At 33.3% G+C, this 20,065-nt stretch overlaps 1 protein-coding gene across 2 annotated transcripts in view; it reads right to left on the reverse strand.

Moving 5' to 3' along the window:
- Window positions 1–20,065, reverse strand: part of LOC136975644 (C2 domain-containing protein 5) — a 214,485-nt gene that overhangs the window by 81,664 nt on the left and 112,756 nt on the right. For both annotated transcript variants that reach the window (XM_067270731.1, XM_067270732.1), the window contains exons 18-19: window positions 15,959–16,012; window positions 9,325–9,399 (exon numbers count right to left, since the gene is read on the reverse strand). In XM_067270731.1, coding sequence (XP_067126832.1) covers window positions 9,325–9,399; window positions 15,959–16,012 — 129 coding nt within the window. The remainder of the gene's footprint in view (window positions 1–9,324; window positions 9,400–15,958; window positions 16,013–20,065) is intronic.

Consider the following 20,065-nt stretch of genomic DNA (forward strand, 5'->3'; position numbering starts at 1 on the left):
CTAGGAATTGCTTTTTTAAACGAAATCATGACGAGGCTTGGCAGCTATTTGGAATCTCGCCAAACCTTTTGGAATCTGATTTAGAAAATACGTAAATAATACAGTATATTTACCTTCAATTTACGCTTTGAAATGGATCTTATCTTAATGGTCCAGGAATGTAAAAGCACTTTGAAGGTTTAATTAATGTACCGTATTAGCCTGAATATAACGTGATATTTTTCGACCATTTATTTTCCGTTAAAAAATCGACTCACACTAAATTCAGGGTTCAAGTAATGGAATATAAACAAGGACATTTTCAGTCGCGTTTCAACCTACAGAGGTTGAAACGCGACTGAACGTCCGACCAATTCCTAGCTCGACCGACCACTTCAAAACAACCATGTGATCTAGTTAGTAGGCCTGCGCTTTTGTTTGCATAGCGCTACTATAGTAAGGCTATGTCTCCACTCGTTAACGTCTCACGCAACTGTTTTGTTTCATTTGTTTGTTGCTCTAGTGACTAGCGATGGTTACTTTACTATTTTCTTTATTGCCCATAAAAAAAATGAGTGTGAGTAATAAAGGTAGTGTTGAGAAAAAAGGCTCATCAAAGAGTCAAATAAACAAAGGTACCAGGAGAACTTACGATATGAATTTTAAAATTATGGTTGCAAATGAGGCAGAAAGAACGAACAACTTGAGAGCTTTGAGGAAATACGGAGTTCCAGAAGTAAGCATCTGCCTATGGAGAAAAGATTTAAGGAAATATAAGAATGCAAATTCTTCAAGAAAATCTTTTAGTGGACCTAAAAAAGGAAGGTTTAATGAAGTTGAGCAGCGAGTGTTAAAATTCGTAATAGAAAAGCGAAATGAAGGGTGCCCAATATCCTGTGAAGTCATAAGATTTAAAGTGTTAGAAGAGGCTGTTAATTTAAACATTCCTAGAAAGGACTTTAAGGCAAGTATGGGTTGGTGTAGAAAAATGATGAAAAGGAACGGTTTATCACTACGACGGCGGACAACTCTCGCACAAAAACTTCCTGACGACTTTAATGAAAAATTGTTGGCTTATCAGCGCCATGTTATATCATTATGCAAAATGCACAACTACAGTCTTGGAAATATGGGAAATGCAGACCAAACACCAGTCTATTTTGACATGCCTTCCGACCTTACAGTAACTAAGAAAGGTGAAAAAATGGTCTTATTGAAGTCAGCTGGTTATGAAAACTCCAGAATTACTGTTATGCTTGCTGTTACTGCTGACGGACAAAAGCTTCAACCTTACGTTATATTGAAACGTAAAACAATGCCCAAAGAAAAGCTGTGTCCAGGAATTGTTTTTCGGGTCCAAGAAAAAGGTTAGATGACAGAGGAGTTGGTATTAGACTGGTTGAATGTGATATGGGAGAAACGGCCAGGTTCTCTGAGAAACTCTCGCTCCATGCTAGTCCTTGATGCACTTCGAGGCCACCTTACGACAAGTGTTAAGGAAAAAATTGAGGCATTGGATTCCAATCTTGTAATAATACCAGGTGGTATGACTTCTCAGTTTCAAGTCTTGGATGTGGTGGTTAATAAACCATTTAAAGAGAATTTTCGAAAAGAATACAACAATTGGCTATTATCGGGCAATCATCCATGACACCTTCAGGAAAAATAAAAAACCCTCAGTCTCTCTTTTAGGAGAATGGATTGCCACTACCTGGCAGAAGATCGAACCTGAATCGATAGTTAAAGGTTTCAAGAAATGCTGCATTTCCAATGATTTAAATGGGACGGAAGATGACATTTTGTGGGAGACTGAAAGCAAGAATGAAAATACTGATGGTACCGATGTGACATCAATGAGTTCTCATTCTGAAAACAGTTCTGATTCTAAATAAACATTTCTGTTTTTTGTTGTTACTTACGTAATATTAATTTTGTTTTACATTACTTAATTTTATTGACATGAATTTAACCTGTATTATTAGCTATAATTATCTAAATAAATGCTTATCTGATTGAATTTTACCTTCTTTGAATTCTTTTTATGAGTATTATTTTTTTTTCTAAATATCTTTATGAAAATTTTCGGAGTCGCGTTAAATTCAGGGTCGCGTTATATTTGGGCTAATACAGTAATTAAAACAGACATAGAATTTATTGACAACAGATGTCAGCACTTGACTGCATCGTCTTGTCTATCGTCTGTTTCACATATTTTTGTCCAGGTGGTGTTTTGTTGACTTAAAAAATAAATTATTTCATTTTTTGCATATTCATGAAATAATATTGCTATAATAAGTTCATTTATGCTATAATAAGTTTATTTAGCTATAATAAGTCAACGTGAGACATGACAAAACGCATGAGACTAGTCGCAGACTATACCGCACAAATAAAAAATCACATAAAAAAAAAATCGCACAAAAAAAGACCGCATAAAAACAGGTTTGACTGTATAAGCAAGGGATTTGTTTTTAACATACCACAGCCTACATTAAACTATGACTTCCATTTAAATGTATAATTTAATAATTAAAATATAATTTTTATTAAATTTCTATTCAATCAGTGTGCCACTGAAAATCGTCCCACATGCCACATTTGGCACATGTGCCATAGGTTGCTGATCCCTGTTCAAGATGAATGGAGTATACTCCCTGCTTGGTAGAATGGCTAACTTTCAATTTATCATTTACAAGTACAGCGTGTCCGAGAAAGATCTTTATCATTCTAAACATTAATAACAAAAATACTAACAGGTGGAATAAAATGCAGTTTGCTGCAAAAGAATGAAGAAATCTAAGAGTTTTTTCTGGTATCAATTGCCTGAGGTAGATGGCGCTAGTTGCTTGCCAGTTGTGATAAGGTAAGAAAATGGCAACTGCACAGGAGAAAGTGCAGTGTGTATTGTGGATAGCCAAAACAAAATCACCGATAACTGTGCAAAGAAATTTTTGCCAGATGTATCATGAAGATCCACCAAGTGTGACTTCAATTTATGCATGGATGGAGAAGTTTAAAGAGACAGCAAATGTTCAGCATGCAAAAAATTATGGCCAACCATCGACATCAGAAGAAAGTGTCGAACAAATCAGAGAATCATTCTCTCAGAGTTCCAGGAAATCGGTGAGACATGCTGCACGAGAACTAGTATTACCAAATTCCACTGTTCATGATGTCCTCCACAAACGATTAAGGTTGAGATCTTATAAACTGCAATTACTACAAGCTTTGAAACCAGATAATAAGCCATGCCAATTTAATTTTGCATGCACTTTGTTGGAGACGATAGATGATGAAAATTACCTACACAGAGTGTGCTTCTCTGATGAATCCACATTCCATGTGTCTGGAAAGGTTCATCGCCATAACGTTAGAATATGGGATCTGAAAATGCACATTTGTTAGTCTAACAGGAACAAGACAGTCCCAAACATAATGTTTGGTGTGAACTTTACATGATGATGTAATTGGTCCATTCTTCTTTGCGAAGAAGACTGTTAACAGTAATGTTTACCAGGATCTTCTTGAGTTTTACGTTATTCCACAATTGGAACACTTGCAGCCAAATGTTTTATTTCAGCAGGATGGTGCTCTGCCTCACTGGTCATTTTCTGTACTGAATTACTTAATAGAGTGTTTCCTGAATGATGGATTGGTCATGGAAGACCCATACCTTGGCCTCCGCGATCACCTGACATAACGCCACTGGATTTCTTCTTTTGGGGTTATGTTAAAGACTGGGTTTATCAAACACCTGCTTCTGATATATCCGTTTTAAAGGAAAGAATACAATTAGCAATCCTCACTGTTACACCGCAAATGTTACAAAACACTTGGAGGGAAATCAAGCACAGCTTGACATTCTTCGTGCTACTAACGGAGCTAATGTACAGCTGCATTGAAGGTACTGTAAAAAAACTGTTAGATTTCTTCATGCTTTTGCAGCAAACTGCATTTCATTTCACCTGTTAGTATTTTTGTTATTAATATTTAGAATGATAAAGATCTTTCTCGGACATGCTGTATATTAAAAATTGTATGATTTCTTTTATACTGTACTCTTAAACTGTTTATCCTTGTGACCTCCTTGCTGATTTTTTCAAGCATGAGAAAGTAATTTAGCACTCACCTCCTTCAGTTATTCTGTTACAAGGAATCACTTCTTGTTCCATTATGCCAAAATTAGACTGCATATTGTTGTCAAAGTATAACCATGCTGTATGGCAAGTTTAATTATATAATCCAATTCCTTTACTGTATCCATAATACTAGTGCAGTGCATATAATTTATACTCTTTTAATTAGCAATCTGAATGCTGAGAGTTTGACGTAGAATGGGTCCAATGACTTGTATGGAATTAAGATTGGCTGGTATGTAGATTTCCAGTATATGTTGGTGAGTATGTTACCATCCTTAAGATTGACAGAGATGTCCAGATAATCGATGGAAGTGGTGCTTTGTAGTTCCAGTTTCAGATTTAGCCCATAAGGATTATTGTTGAACTGGCATAATAAGAGTTTTAGATCAGGTTTCTTGTACTGTACCATAAGATGAAGATGTCATCCACATATTGGGCATGCATTATGATGAGATACTGGAATTCATTGATTACAAATTTTTCTAATTTGCTTATGACCAGCTCAAAAAGGATTTTTGACATAAGGCTGTCCATTGGGATGTCCTTACCCTAATGTAGTCCATTAGTTAGTCCTAACTGAGGAAGACCTATGAATAGGTTGAAAACATTTTTATTATATTAATTATAATTATTAAATTTAATAAGAGATGGCACCTAATGTCTACCTCTAGTACAAGATTACTTAGAATTTAATTATTAATACTAGTGGATATTTTTCCACTACTATTAATAATTAAATTAATAGTAGTGGAATTAATAGTAGCCCAATTAATTACGAAGATTGTTGGGCCAAATTGACTATTTCATATATCACATAAACCATCTTAAGGAAATAAGGAATTGCAAAATGATTAACAAAGAAAGTGCAGCTGCAGAGCACATAGTTGGTGGTAGTGATTAAGTGTTAATAGATGACAAAAAGGTCTGGAGACACCCAGGAAAGAAAGAACAAAGGATAAAATGAGGAAAATTGTAAGAAAAGGACCTGAATAAAGAGATTACTCTTACAAGCACTTTTTCCTTAAAGTTAGTAGATGATGTGCATGAATGATAAGAGTTTAATAGTCATAATATAAGGAAAGTTGAGATGGTATTGGGGAAAACATCAGGAAAAAAGTCACCCCATGGAAAAGAGACTTGGTAGTGGAATAAGGAGATGAAAGTTGCAATAAAAAAAGGAAATGAAGAAATATCAAAAATCTTAGTTGCTTGTTGTTCTCTATTATATGTATTTTCTTAGCACAATGTTGCCGTTTGAGAACATATCACACAAGATACACTTTCAGATAAAAAAGGTTGGTTTATTGGTGTGAACGGATATGCATTTCAGGCTTAACACCCCCTCTTCAGTCCTATTATTACATATTTATCAGAAAATTGAATACAGGTTTACAAATTTACAGAATGCATTGAAAAAATTAGGGTACACAACAATGATTTATACAATAAAACTTAGGTAATTAAGTTTTATGTAATTCAATTCCTTTACTGTATCCATAATACTTGTGCAGTGCATATATACTCTTTTAATTAAATATTTAATTATTGTATAAACCATTGTATGTGTATCCTAATTTTTTCAATGCATTCTGTAAATTTGTAAACCTGTAATCAATTTGCTGATAAATATGTAATAGATATGTAATAGAAATATGTAATATGATAATAGGACTGAAGAGGGGCGTTAAGCCCAAAATGCATATTCATTTACACCAATAAACCAACCTTTTTCCTCTGAAAGTGTTTCCTGTGTGATATGTTCTCAACAGCAACATTGTGCTAAGAAAATAAATATCAAAAAGACAAAAAGGGCTGTGGCAATAGCAAAGGTGATAAATAAGGCATATGAAGAACTGAAAAGAAAAAATGGTGATAGGTAGGTGATAAGAATTGTGAAAACAAGAAACAAAGCATTAAATAATTTCACATCAATAAAACAGATAAAAATAGGAATGGTAAAGTGTTACAAGACAAAGAAAAAATAATAGAAAGTTGGAAAAATTATTTTAGGAAGATACTGAATGAGGTAATAAAGGAGTGCAGCAGATATAAGCAAAGAGGTGGTGAAAGTTCACCCAGAAAATGAAAAATGAGAAAGCAATATGAGCTGATCTGATCCCAGCTGAGGTATGGAGATATTTGGGCAAAAAGTGTTGATATAGTATGGGTTCATATGAAAAAAGCTGTGGCAGCAAGAGAGGATGCCAGATGAATGAAGGAAAAATATTTCGGTACCAATTTATAAAGGAAAAAGAGATGTGCAAGAATGTAGAAATTACAGAGAAATTAAATTAATGTTGCACTCAATGAAGATCTGGAAGAGAATTGTGGAAGGAAGATTAAGGCAAAAAAACAACTATAGGCAAGGAACAGTTTGGTTTCATGCCAGGAAGAGGAACAACAAATGCAATCTTTGCCCTAAATTCCTGATTGAGAGTACAGAGAAATGCAAACAGCATGTGGTATTTGTAGACCTGGAGAAAGCATATGACAGTGTGCCTAGACAGGAGACATGGAGATGTACAAGAGGAACAGGAATACCAGAAAAGTACATAAAACTTGTAAAGGAATGTATAAGGAAGTAATGACTCAAGTAAAAAGTACTGTAGTTATGATAGAGGAATTCACTGAGAGCTGAACTGCACCAGAAATGGGCTCAGCTCTTAGCCCATTTCTCTTCAATTTGATAATTGAATATAAATGTTTTAATAAATATTTTATATTGTATTATAGACTTGTAATAGACTACGGCCTAGATATTGTTCTCAAAATAATAAATGGGTAGACTTATATTAGATTTTGTTGTAGTATATGATATTTATTTTAAATATAAATAAATGTATTAGTGGAAGACGTGAAAAGCAAGGCACCATGGAGTATATGTTTGTGGATGACATTGTGCTGTGTGAAACATTAAGATAAGGTAGAGAAGAAACTAGAGGAATAAAGGAAAGCACTGAAAGAGAGAAGCATAAACATCAGCAGAGCAAAAACAATATATACACTCCTCAAAAGTGAAATCACAACACAAAGGAATGTGCATAGCCATATGCACATTGCAAGACCAGTAGAGGTGACAGAAATATGCAAATAATTAAAAGAAGGAAGAAAGATATGCAACAGACACCTATTTATTAAGTTACAAATATGGTCCCCATGGGCAGCTATACAAGCAGCTATTCAAATTGCTATATGGTGAGGCATACTATCAAATGAGGAAATTAATGGTTGCATGAGGTATCCCTTGCAAAGCTGTATCCAATGCAACGTCCGTGTTTACGGTATACGGTGGTAGTAGTCCATGATGGTTCCTGTGCATCTCACATCAGACGAGGTCCCACAAGCATTAGACACTATGACATTATGATGAAAAGGTGATTAGAGGGCTATCCGTATTTAGCGATGGACTTAGGCCCTATTAGAAATGGAAAGAGGAGTTAAATAAGATAAGAAGCTAGAGGAAAGAGGAAATAAAGAGAAATAGGAAAGTGGGAAAAGGAGCAACCATGGGGCCCCACAGAACCCCATGGGCATTTGCATCACCATTCATTTAAAATAAAAACATATTTACATTGGAATACATAACATTAAAATGGTTACATAAAAGATACAGCCTGACTTGGCTGTGTAGTAAAAATAATAGTAAACAATTAATTAATCGATATCATACATTATATACAGTGCCAGACTTATGGCTATATAGACAACAATTATTAGTTTACAAAATTAACAAATGTTTCAGGTACAGCACATTAACACTATATGTATACAATAATTGAAGTACGCCGAACATGATTTCCCCAGGTATGAGGTAAATGTGCGTTTCTTGGTTGAATTACATTATTACCCAACAATGGTCCTAGAACTGGTTTAAAAAGGCAAATAATTACAATACAAACAAGCATTAGACAGAAGAGAGTCTGGCAAGGCTGCCAGCCAGGAAAGGATGTGAATTCCATTCAGGCTGGTGAGAGTTTGCCATGTAATGTATAGTCAGGCATTATCGTGTTGGGTGCAGCCTGCATGAGTGAACAAACTATAGGCTCCCACACTGTGTGTGACATACTAGTCTGCTGTCAGAGTACTAGAAATAAGCACCAGAGCTATCTGCTGATCGTACATGATGCCTCCCCAAAAGACAATGCCCAGTATGGAGCCATGTTTAGATAAAAGGGCTGGTATGTAGCATTCCCTGGGATACCATACCACAACACCCATCCATGGTTGTCATTCCACCATAGACAGAAGCAAGATACATTCAGGTGGCAGGTGCACCAGTTGCTAGTGACAGGTGGCTTTGGATGTCATGTATTGTGGCATACGAGTCCCAATGAGCCATTTAGCAAATCTGCTGGTCTGTGCACTCTGTCACATGCCAGTGCAATCCACTCCCTCTTGGGATATTTACAGATGTTCACATTAATGAATGGTACTCACGTTGTGCCAACACCCATGGCAACTGTATGCATTGACAAACCAAGGTCATGTGGCTCCAGGATATGATCTCATTCCTCAGCTTTAAGCTGGTGGTAATCAGCTTGCAATTTTTAAATTGTTCAGAGCAACCCCTGAGTAAGGTATCCATATATGTGGAATTCACCCATATACCAACAGATTCCAAGAAAAATTTTTGACTATAAGATGTTCTTTTTTTCTAAATACAATAATATGGAAACAATTTAATTTCAAATATAAGAAAAAACGCCTTAGTTTTAAAACCAAAAAAAGTTATTTTTAGACAAAGTGGCTAAATATGTTTTTTTATTAACCTTTCAACAGTGAAATAGTCAGGTATGGTGCTATTCCAAAGTAGTGGAGAATAAACGTGAGAAATTTTTAAAGTATTTTTTCGTGTGTTTTTTTTCTCACTACCGTTTCGGAAAAAGATTTTGTAAACAGTTATGTCTAGTAAAGAAAAGTCTTTTTTTATTGTTACATAATTCATTTTTTATGTGAATTTTTTTTTTGCGGTAGTTTTTGGCGATACCCCCAAAAGAATTTAACGGATATATCCGTCTCTCACCACTGCCACACCATCGCCCTTGACAGATATATCCGTCGGTCACTGCAGAGTGGTTAACAAAACACAATACTAATTAAATAAGAATTTTATTACCATAAATTCAAGAATAGATTATAATAATAAAACAAATAAATTTTTATATATCAGAAAATGTATCTATATTTTTAATATGAGTTTACTTACTGCTATTCCAATCAACATTTTTTCACCAACAGAAACTTGTACTTTCAATCCAAATAATCCATTCATCCCTTTAACCTATAATAAATAAAAAATACATTTTGAAAAAAAAAAAAAATAATAATAATAATAAATCTGAGGGCATACATTTAGCACACTGGACATTTCTAATAGCAAAAACTGATCTAGACTTTGAATCATTCAGAGTTTGGACTGTATCCCAAAATAAAATTAAATTCAAAGTATAAACATATGCCACTTTATATGCTTAACATTTCAAGAAAACTTTTTTAGAGGTATTTGTAATTCATACCTTGTTGAACATGTTTTTTATAACAACATGTGGTATTTTAAGCAGCATCATAAATGTTTTCTGTATGGAAACTTCAGTTAAAATCTATGTTTCATTATTATTATTATTTTTTTTTTTAATCATTTTTATAAACTATTAATCCTATTTTCTATTTTATAGTTCCCAATAATTTTATTATTTTTATGACTTTTATTCCTTTTATCACATTTTAAATTTTTTTTTGGAATATTTCACCATTATATTGTATTGTTTTTTATATTTTATTGTATTATTTATCTGTTAACACTTGCTCAATTTTTTCAATTTTTATTAATTGATAGTAAACATAAAATTGCTGTAAAAATTTATCATGTGGGAACACCAGGTGATTGATTATGCAGACACTATTATTTTAACAGAATATGCATTTCAAGCTATTCACCCCTTATCAGTCCTATACATATCTGATAAATTGTAACAAATGAATTACTCTATAGATTACAACCATTTATTACATTTCACACAAAAATTTAGTAAAATAAATTATCTTCAATAGTATCTCTATATTGGTAAAAAGGAATATTAAACTGGACTATTAAACAAGAATAAAAATAGTGAAACTAAAAATAAAGTAAATCTACCATAATACTCTAATAAAATGTGATAAAAGGGTATACCTGTAATACAGGCTAAAATATTGCTGTTAAAATTGGGAAAAGGTTGTATAAAGGTAAAACGTTTTAAAGAAATATTGAAAAACATTTACAAAAACAAAAATATAAAAAGGCATAAAAACTTTACTGTACAGTACATTCATCAAATGGGCTGATAGTTATACAGTACATTATTAAAATCTGTGGGTGGAGGGAGGAGGAGAAGAGTGCATCTAACATGGATTCTTTCTCATTTTTGTAGTAATGGTTGCAAGTTCTAATGATAACTCCTCTATTCAAATTCATCATTTCCATTAATTTTAATAATTTCTAAATGTTTAAAAAGCTTTCTTTTGATAATATATTTTTTTCTTTTTTAAAAATTTTAATGCTATCGAGTAAAATTTCATAACCTTCTTGACTGCAGTGTGTGGCAAATGCAGATTTGGATTAATTATACCTGGATCATGTGTAAATGTTTTCAAATTCTAGTTTTTAATATTCTACCAATCTCATCTATGTAATAATACTTTGATTAGCAACTATATATACTTTTATTACATTTTAGTAGATTATTAAAGTCAATTTAATTATTTTTAAATTTTAATTTATTTTTATTTTACTATTTTTACCCCTTTTAACAGTCCAGTTTTCACCAATATAGATATATCACTGCAGGTAATTTATTTTACTGATATTTTGTGTGCAAAATACAGTCGAGTCCGCATAAGTTGACACCCTAAGGGGAAGTGGAAAGTTGGAAAAAAAAACCACAAAACTACAAATAGGAAAATACAGTAGTGTGTTAAACAGTAGTATAGGCTTACAACACATTGTGTCCTCCATTTAGAATTACTCTGTAGATGAAAAACTGAAAACTTTGTATAGTGTTGTTTGTTTTGAGCATTTAACTGTCTCGACTTTTTTTTCAAAAATCACGAATGTCTTGAAAACATCATCTTCGCAATTGTCAATTGTTTGCAAGTAATGTCTAAGGATTCTTAATGCCTCTACATTGAGAAAATGCAAAATTGGATTCTGGTGTGATGTTTATGTAGATTGTATATTTTCTTTTTGTTTATGTTATTATTTTGTACATAAAAATATATAAAATGTTAAGGCATTTTTATTAATATGTATATATATATATATATATATATATATATATATATATATATTAATAATATTAATATATTATTATATTATTAAATATATTACCGTATTTTACGGACTATAAGACGCACTTTTTTCTTCGAAAAATTGCTTAAAAATTAAGGTGCGTCTTATAGTCCGTAAAATATGGTAATTAATAAATCGACTCACTCTCCTGAAAAAAAAAAAAAAAATGAGTTTGCACCACATGTGTGGAGTGAATTCATTTTTTTAGGAGGGGTGACAACTTATTGGAGTGTGGGACATCAAAAGTATGTCGACTTATCCAGTAGTGATGAGTTAAACGGTGTCGAGTAAACCGGAGTTTTTTTTAACATTAATGCCTATGTAAGTCGGCCGGGACCACAGAAAATGACTTCTTAACCGATGGTGTCAAGTTATCTGGGTGATGACTTATGAGAAGTCGACTGTATATTAAATGGTTATAATCGATAAATTGTAACAATGAATTACACTATCAGATATGTATAAGACTGATGAGGGACAAATACCCTGAAATGTATTTTATTTTTAAATAATAAAGTCTGTATAATCAAATCACTTGGTGTTCCCATACAATAAGTTCTCTACAGCAATTTTTTGTTTGCTACCAAAGACCTTAAAAAGAGAACAAAATGTAATCAAATTATAAAAAAAGCATTAATTCTTATTACTTATGTATAGTGTAATTAAGTGTAATATCAGCAGTGTAATTGCTTTTATCTAGAAAAGATTTTATTGTTCTTTTGGGGCAGTAATCTCTAGTCCAAAAGGATTTTACTGACTGTAATTAAAAATAATTAATTGATTAAAATATTAATTTAAACACGTTAAATGCTTATATTTATAAATTTCTGTATGTATCCTTGTCTACTTGGACCTTGTTTATTAATAGGACTTCTTTATTAATAAGCCTTGTTTATTTTCACTTGAAAATAAAGATATTTTATTCTGATTTTTGACTAAGATTTCCTCTATTTGCTAATCACAAACTAAACCAGTATAATAAGTCCTATTAAAAAACAAGATCCAAGTAGACAAGGATACAAACAAAAATTTATAAGAGTAAGGACAGAGGTAAAAAGAGATTATATTTAACTATAAATATTTAAAATAAATGACACTTCCGTGTAGCAGCGTTACTAACAGCAATTTGATAAAATTCGGATGTACTCGCAAGTACTTTCAACAGCTTACATCCGTCATCCTCAGCCGAAAATCGAATACATTTATTATCAAATTATCAGCTTTTTAACAGACTTTTCAAATTACGTAATGCACGTGGATGGAATATAGAATAAAACGTTAAAATTTTATAATACTAAAATATTTTTATAGAAACGTGCTGTAATGACAAACTCCCCAAAAATACATAAATAGCTATTAATGGTGCTGTGTGTGGCTGTGGTAAAAATTAGAATGCAAATTATAACTTGGTTTGTTTAAATAATGTTATCCACAGCTGTGGAATATCCAATGTCGGTGCATTGCACGGCGATATTGTGGAAATGTAAAGGTTCTCCCATATGAAAATTTCTCTACGATCATTGCAATGTTTGAGCAATTTAGTGTGGTTCCAAAGTGGCAGATAATCTTGGTCTAGAACCTTTTTGCTAACTCTGTTGCTGGTCTATTATTTCTAATGTCTTCTTGATGTTCTAGGATGCAGGACCATAGCATTCTGGTGGTAGCTCCTATGTAGAAAATTTCTTCCCCTGATAGTGTATACTTTAACGGAATTTTATAGACACCTGATTTTTTGTTCAATGTGAGAGTGTCTCTATCATTGCACAATACTCTTTGTAGTGATGGTTGAGGGGTTACAGGCAACATAAAACCATGCTTTCTAAACATACGTGTTATTTTTAGTGATATGGAGCCCAAAATACGGTATCAGAGGATTTACTATCTTCAGGTCTTCCTTGTTGCAGAGGAAAGATTTTGGAAATAATTTGTTTTTGACCTTGTTATAGAGGTAACTATACCTGGAATTAGAATATCCTGCATTGTGCACCACCCTATTAATAATTTGTAATTCTTTATCTATTAATAAAACAAATAACTTACTGGAATATAAACACTTAAAATAACCAACACCTTAGAATTTTCAGCAACGATGTATTTAATAAAATAAAAATGTTTTTGACTATTTTTAATAGTCTTCTTCAGTTAAGCAACTTTAAAACAAAAGAATGTAAAATAGAAAGCAAGCCATACAACGGTTTAAATATATGAAAATAATTCCAATATATAGCGCATTTGGTCTACATAGGAAAATGGAACAAAAAAGAAAGTAAAAACAAAATAAATTAAAATAAAGTATTAAGAAAATTAATCGTTGTGATAAAAAGATTTCCATGCGCAGGATAAAGTTTTAGCATCTCTATGGTTGATGCATCCCTTGTCAATATGGGCTTTGTAAATTTCAAGTTTTTCAATATGTTTAAGTACTTGTTTGTTGGCAGTGGTCCTAATCATGGATGCTTTGTCCCAATGAACATTAATATCTTGACGTTTAGCGAAGGCTGCAAGAACTGTACTGTCCAAGTTTTTTGTGATGGAATATTTATGTTCCGGAACTTTAAGGTTCCGGAGCATAAATAATTAAGGTTCTGGAAAGTGATATTTATGCTCTTTAAGCCTCTGTTTTAACAGCCTCATAGTGACACCAACATAAACCAGATCCAAATTAAAACGATGGTCACTTAAAGGAATAGAATACACTCCTGTACTATTGTTTCGGTTTTCTTTTTTATCATCATTTCGTAAAATTCTATAAATCATAGGATTATGTTGATAAATCATTCTTAAATTATTCTTGTGGGCTATTTTAAGAAGAAAGAAAACCGAAACAATAGTACAAGAGTGTATTCTATTCCTTTAAGTGACCATCGTTTTAATTTGGATCTGGTTTATGTTGGTGTCACTATGAGGCTGTTAAAACAGAGGCTTAAAGAGCATAAATATCACTTTCCAGAACCTTAATTATTTATGCTCCGGAACCTTAAAGTTCCGGAACATAAATATTCCATCACAAAAAACTTGGACAGTACAGTTCTTGCAGCCTTCGCTAAACGTCAAGATATTAATGTTCATTGGGACAAAGCATCCATGATTAGGACCACTGCCAACAAACAAGTACTTAAACATATTGAAAAACTTGAAATTTACAAAGCCCATATTGACAAGGGATGCATCAACCATAGAGATGCTAAAACTTTATCCTGCGCATGGAAATCTTTTTATCACAACGATTAATTTTCTTAATACTTTATTTTAATTTATTTTGTTTTTACTTTCTTTTTTGTTCCATTTTCCTATGTAGACCAAATGCGCTATATATTGGAATTATTTTCATATATTTAAACCGTTGTATGGCTTGCTTTCTATTTTACATTCTTTTGTTTTAAAGTTGCTTAACTGAAGAAGACTATTAAAAATAGTCAAAAACATTTTTATTTTATTAAATACATCGTTGCTGAAAATTCTAAGGTGTTGGTTATTTTAAGTGTTTATATTCCAGTAAGTTATTTGTTTTATTAATAGATAAAGAATTACAAATTATTAATAGGGTGGTGCACAATGCAGGATATTCTAATTCCAGGTATAGTTACCTCTATAACAAGGTCAAAAACAAATTATTTCCAAAATCTTTCCTCTGCAACAAGGAAGACCTGAAGATAGTAAATCCTCTGATACCGTATTTTGGGCTCCATATCACTAAAAATAACACGTATGTTTAGAAAGCATGGTTTTATGTTGCCTGTAACCCCTCAACCATCACTACAAAGAGTATTGTGCAATGATAGAGACACTCTCACATTGAACAAAAAATCAGGTGTCTATAAAATTCCGTTAAAGTATACACTATCAGGGGAAGAAATTTTCTACATAGGAGCTACCACCAGAATGCTATGGTCCTGCATCCTAGAACATCAAGAAGACATTAGAAATAATAGACCAGCAACAGAGTTAGCAAAAAGGTTCTAGACCAAGATTATCTGCCACTTTGGAACCACACTAAATTGCTCAAACATTGCAATGATCGTAGAGAAATTTTCATATGGGAGAACCTTTACATTTCCACAATATCGCCGTGCAATGCACCGACATTGGATATTCCACAGCTGTGGATAACATTATTTAAACAAACCAAGTTATAATTTGCATTCTAATTTTTACCACAGCCACACACAGCACCATTAATAGCTATTTATGTATTTTTGGGGAGTTTGTCATTACAGCACGTTTCTATAAAAATATTTTAGTATTATAAAATTTTAACGTTTTATTCTATATTCCATCCACGTGCATTACGTAATTTGAAAAGTCTGTTAAAAAGCTGATAATTTGATAATAAATGTATTCGATTTTCGGCTGAGGATGACGGATGTAAGCTGTTGAAAGTACTTGCGAGTACATCCGAATTTTATCAAATCGCTGTTAGTAACGCTGCTACACTAAAGTGTCATCTATTTAATTTTCTAAATGCTGGCGTGAAGTGTACTATATGTTCATTATAAATATTTTAACTTCTTACCTTCAATTTATTAAGTAATTGCCTATGTAATTCATATTCAAGAAATGGAAGACTCTGCAATTAAATCTCATTAGTTAATAAAAGTTGGTGCATTACATATTTTTATTAAATAAGAATTAATTTATATAAAAACATCATTTCATAATGAAATTTATCATATATTTAAAGATTATATACTAGGTACCTGACCAAACCCTTTTCTTCAAAACATGTGTTGCAATTTATACATTTTTTACACAATATTAGTTATTTATATAAATATACTGTAAAATCCACACCTAATTCCCTGCACATAATTATATGAGATACTGCTATTTTGAATGCAATTTTTACTGAAAAATGTTTCACTTAATCACCCATAATTGATGAAGTGAGCAATAGGCAATTACGTAAAAATTTCATTCATTTCAATTGTGTCTGTTACGTAACAGTAAAACAGAAACAATCACAATATACATTATTTACCCTAACTATTTCATTCAATAGCAAATGAGATTATACTCTGTCTGAACTAAATCGATAGTGACGTAAGTAAAAACAGACAACCTGGTGTCACAGAAATCACTGATAGGTAAACTGCCAAAAAACACCAACATACTTACATATGATAAAGATCAATCAGAAAATTCATTTACAGAATTGCTTATATTCTATACTTATCCACAATAAGTAACACGATAATACTTGGTTTATTTTAAAACTATCAATGAATATAAACTAAAAGCAAGTACACAGTAATAAAACAATAAATACAGCTTAAACCTTAGCAAATCCAAAATGAAAATTAAATTTAATACTGGAAATATTCTGATTAACGTTTTCAATCAATACTCATCTTCATCAGGACATTTATGTTCTATAAATAGAATGCACTAAAGAATGCACTGCTAAATTTAAAACTAACGTATATATGAGTGATCAAATTTAGTATACTTTTTCCTATAAACTTTCATATTCATTTTGAAATAAAATAAAATAATGTTTCAACATAAAGAAAAAGAATTCTATTTTTTCCCAACAACTAATAAAAAACTGGAAGGATATGATTGTATCTTTCTCCAAATTCACTTCCTTTCAAAGGTGACACAGCTTCCTAATGTGTCACCTGGAATCCAACAACTGAAATTCAACTATTGGGCCATTATAGAATAATTTCTAATAAGGTCATGGGAAAAACCCAGGATGACCCCCTAATAAAGAGGGAAGGGTCGATGGAGCCTTCATCCAGTTGTTTTCTTGAACTGTGTGTGCCTTGAATTAGCCACTCACCTTCACCGATCTTAACTGTTGCTGCTCAAGAAAAACTGTCACCGCTCAAGAAAAACCGTCACCATTCAAGAGAAAAGGAACTTCCTTCAATCTGGGAATCTTCGAATTTGAAACTACGAACAATTAAGATATTTATCAACGTGCGAACGATTGTAAACTCTCTCTCAAGATTAGGGTCGCAATCTTAATGATAAGGGTTGCCTTTTCTGACAAGGCATCAAAAAGGCATCTTAATGATAAGGGTTGCCAGTCCTGACAAGGCATCAAAAAGGGGTCGACTCTGCGGTCACAGTGGTGTCAGAGCGAGATAGTTTTTGGATAAACATCTCTAATTTAGAATGGAGGCAAGAGATGACACAAATCCACAAGGGCGTTCGTGTGGAAAAGCAGGTAAAAGTGCACTCTTAACAGGGGGAATAAGCAGAATGATTCCTCTAATTCTGACCTTTTCTGATATGACAGGTTTAAAGACAGGAGAATTCTTTGATTCTTTAGATAAAATGCAAATTAACGAACTGGACTAAGGCGCAGTACTTAGGAGTTGCAAAGTTGAAATTATCAGAGATAGCACAGGACTTTGCAAGGAAAGATGCATGTATGAAGGAAATAGACACGTATGAAGAATTTAAAAAACAGATGGTCAGGAGGTTCAAGAAAGAACCTTATTCTTTTCATCTTCAGTAATTTTATGCTTGCATGCAGGAGTGTGATGAGAACGTGCAAACATACACCATCCAACTGCAGACACTCGTATCCGAAACGATCAAAGAGCAAGTTAGCAACGATGTCCGCGAAACTAAAATTATAGAGAGATGTCAAGCAAAGGAAAGAGATGAGCGATTGCAAGTACAATTTCTAAGTGATTTAAATGATAGAATAAAGCGGAAAGTAATGTCACACAAACCCAATACCTTTGATAGGGCAGTTAGAGCAGCCATCAGCGAGGAGACAATAGATCAATTAGTGAGGAAATCCCAAGCAATAATAAGAAGAGTAAACAATCCCAAGAACGAACGAGCAGGAGTTGACCCGAATAGTAACTTAGAAACAACCTTGGTGAAAATCCAAGAGCAACTGAAGGAACTGAAACTTAAAGACAATAATTGAGTTGAGCAAAGGTGCGAGGCTCTGCCTTAAAGAGATATATCCAGGGAACCGAGGGAGGCAATACCCCCCTCCAAGAGAAGGGAGCAGCTATTTTTGAGGTTGAACAAAACCACCTGTCGGTGGAGTGAGAAGCAGAGATTGGGATCCCCGAGACTCTACCTATATTCCGCAGTACTGCCCGTTGTGTTCATAAAACAATGTTAGCCTTTCTCCATTGTCGCTCATATGAGCAGAGGATGCATTCGCACCAATCACAGTCTCGAGTCATCAACGATCATTGCCCAATTGGGCACTGAAGTCCTGTTTCCAATTGAAAATTGCGGTCCTTCAGGAGAAAACGATGCTGTAATAACATTTCTAGATTTGCACATACGTAAATCTCCTGAAGGACCACAATTCTCGGTTTACTACAAATCTAACAAGGCACCACACATTATCCCAGCAGAGGCCTTTCAGTCTTCATGATATGTTAATGCCGCCATTGCCGCCCTCATCAGAAGAGCTTTCTTAGTATCATCTTCGCAAGCGCTGGTAAACATTGGATTAATTGAATTAGACATCAGTTTGGTGGTACACACTTGATTTTTCACATGCTAAATTTACACATGTGCTCAATATGGTAAAAAAATCACTATTTACAAGCACTATGCTACGCAATAAGAGGGAATTTTCTGTGGTCCAAACATCGTTGCCATACCTCAGACTCCTTTCTATATGCATTTGTCATATTTTTAAGCAGTGTAACCTTGTCCTACCACTATCCCCACTTCCAAGCCTACACAAACTAATTTGTAATGATAGGGACAAGTTTTCTACTCTCAAGAAGTCGGGGGTCCACTGGAGAATCTTGCAATGGGAGTAAACACTAGGTATATCAGGGTCACTACTAGAATGCTTGCTAGCCACCTTGCGGAACACCAAGAGGATGTTGTGAGGAGTAGACACACCATAGAACTTATGAAAAAGGTACTTGAGCTGGGTTACAACCTGCTATGGTCCCAATCAATTATGCTCAAGAGCTGTAAAAATCGGAAACTCGTTTTTATATGAGAATCTCCTTATTACCACCTTGGATACATGCACTCCTACCCTTGACCTGCTTAGTATATGGGTCACACTGTACAAGCAATTATGCAACTATTAGCATCCTCCAGTATACATATAGCATGAGCTTGGATCCACACATGCCTCACTTTGCATATCACGGAGCTTACTGCTCATTCAATTTCAAACACATTTGAATATTTGTTATGTGTTCTTAATGGTTTTGACAAAAGTTTTAATTTGAATTTTAAGCATTCTGTTCTTCATCAAATTATTTCCATTTATTTTTAGTAAATTTCTGTATTTGCCTGATGATGTTGAGTATAGGTTTATTGAAAGTGCTTGCGATAAGAAAACGTACATATAATGCTGATCTCAGTGTTTTCTCCATTTTATTGTATCATAGAATTAGTAATATAATAAACTTTTATTTGTTATTTGTTAAAAACCTGTCTCCTGTCTATTTGGGAAACAGACACTTATCGGCTTACCCATCACACCTCCCCACTCAATAACTTGCCCTCCGAACAATTTTAAGCTATCTGGCAACAACATAGGCAGTCTTTTCCACTGTGCCAATTAAGTGGCATTTAGGAAACAGCTCGTGCCCCCGGCTTCTCACAATACTATGGAAGTTCCAGCTTTGACAATTATTAAAGCCATCACCAAGAGGAAAATTCAATCATA

The sequence above is a fragment of the Centruroides vittatus genome, unplaced genomic scaffold, assembly GCF_030686945.1.
Source record: "Centruroides vittatus isolate TY-2023 unplaced genomic scaffold, ASM3068694v2 contig_377, whole genome shotgun sequence".
Lineage (NCBI taxonomy): Eukaryota > Metazoa > Arthropoda > Arachnida > Scorpiones > Buthidae > Centruroides > Centruroides vittatus.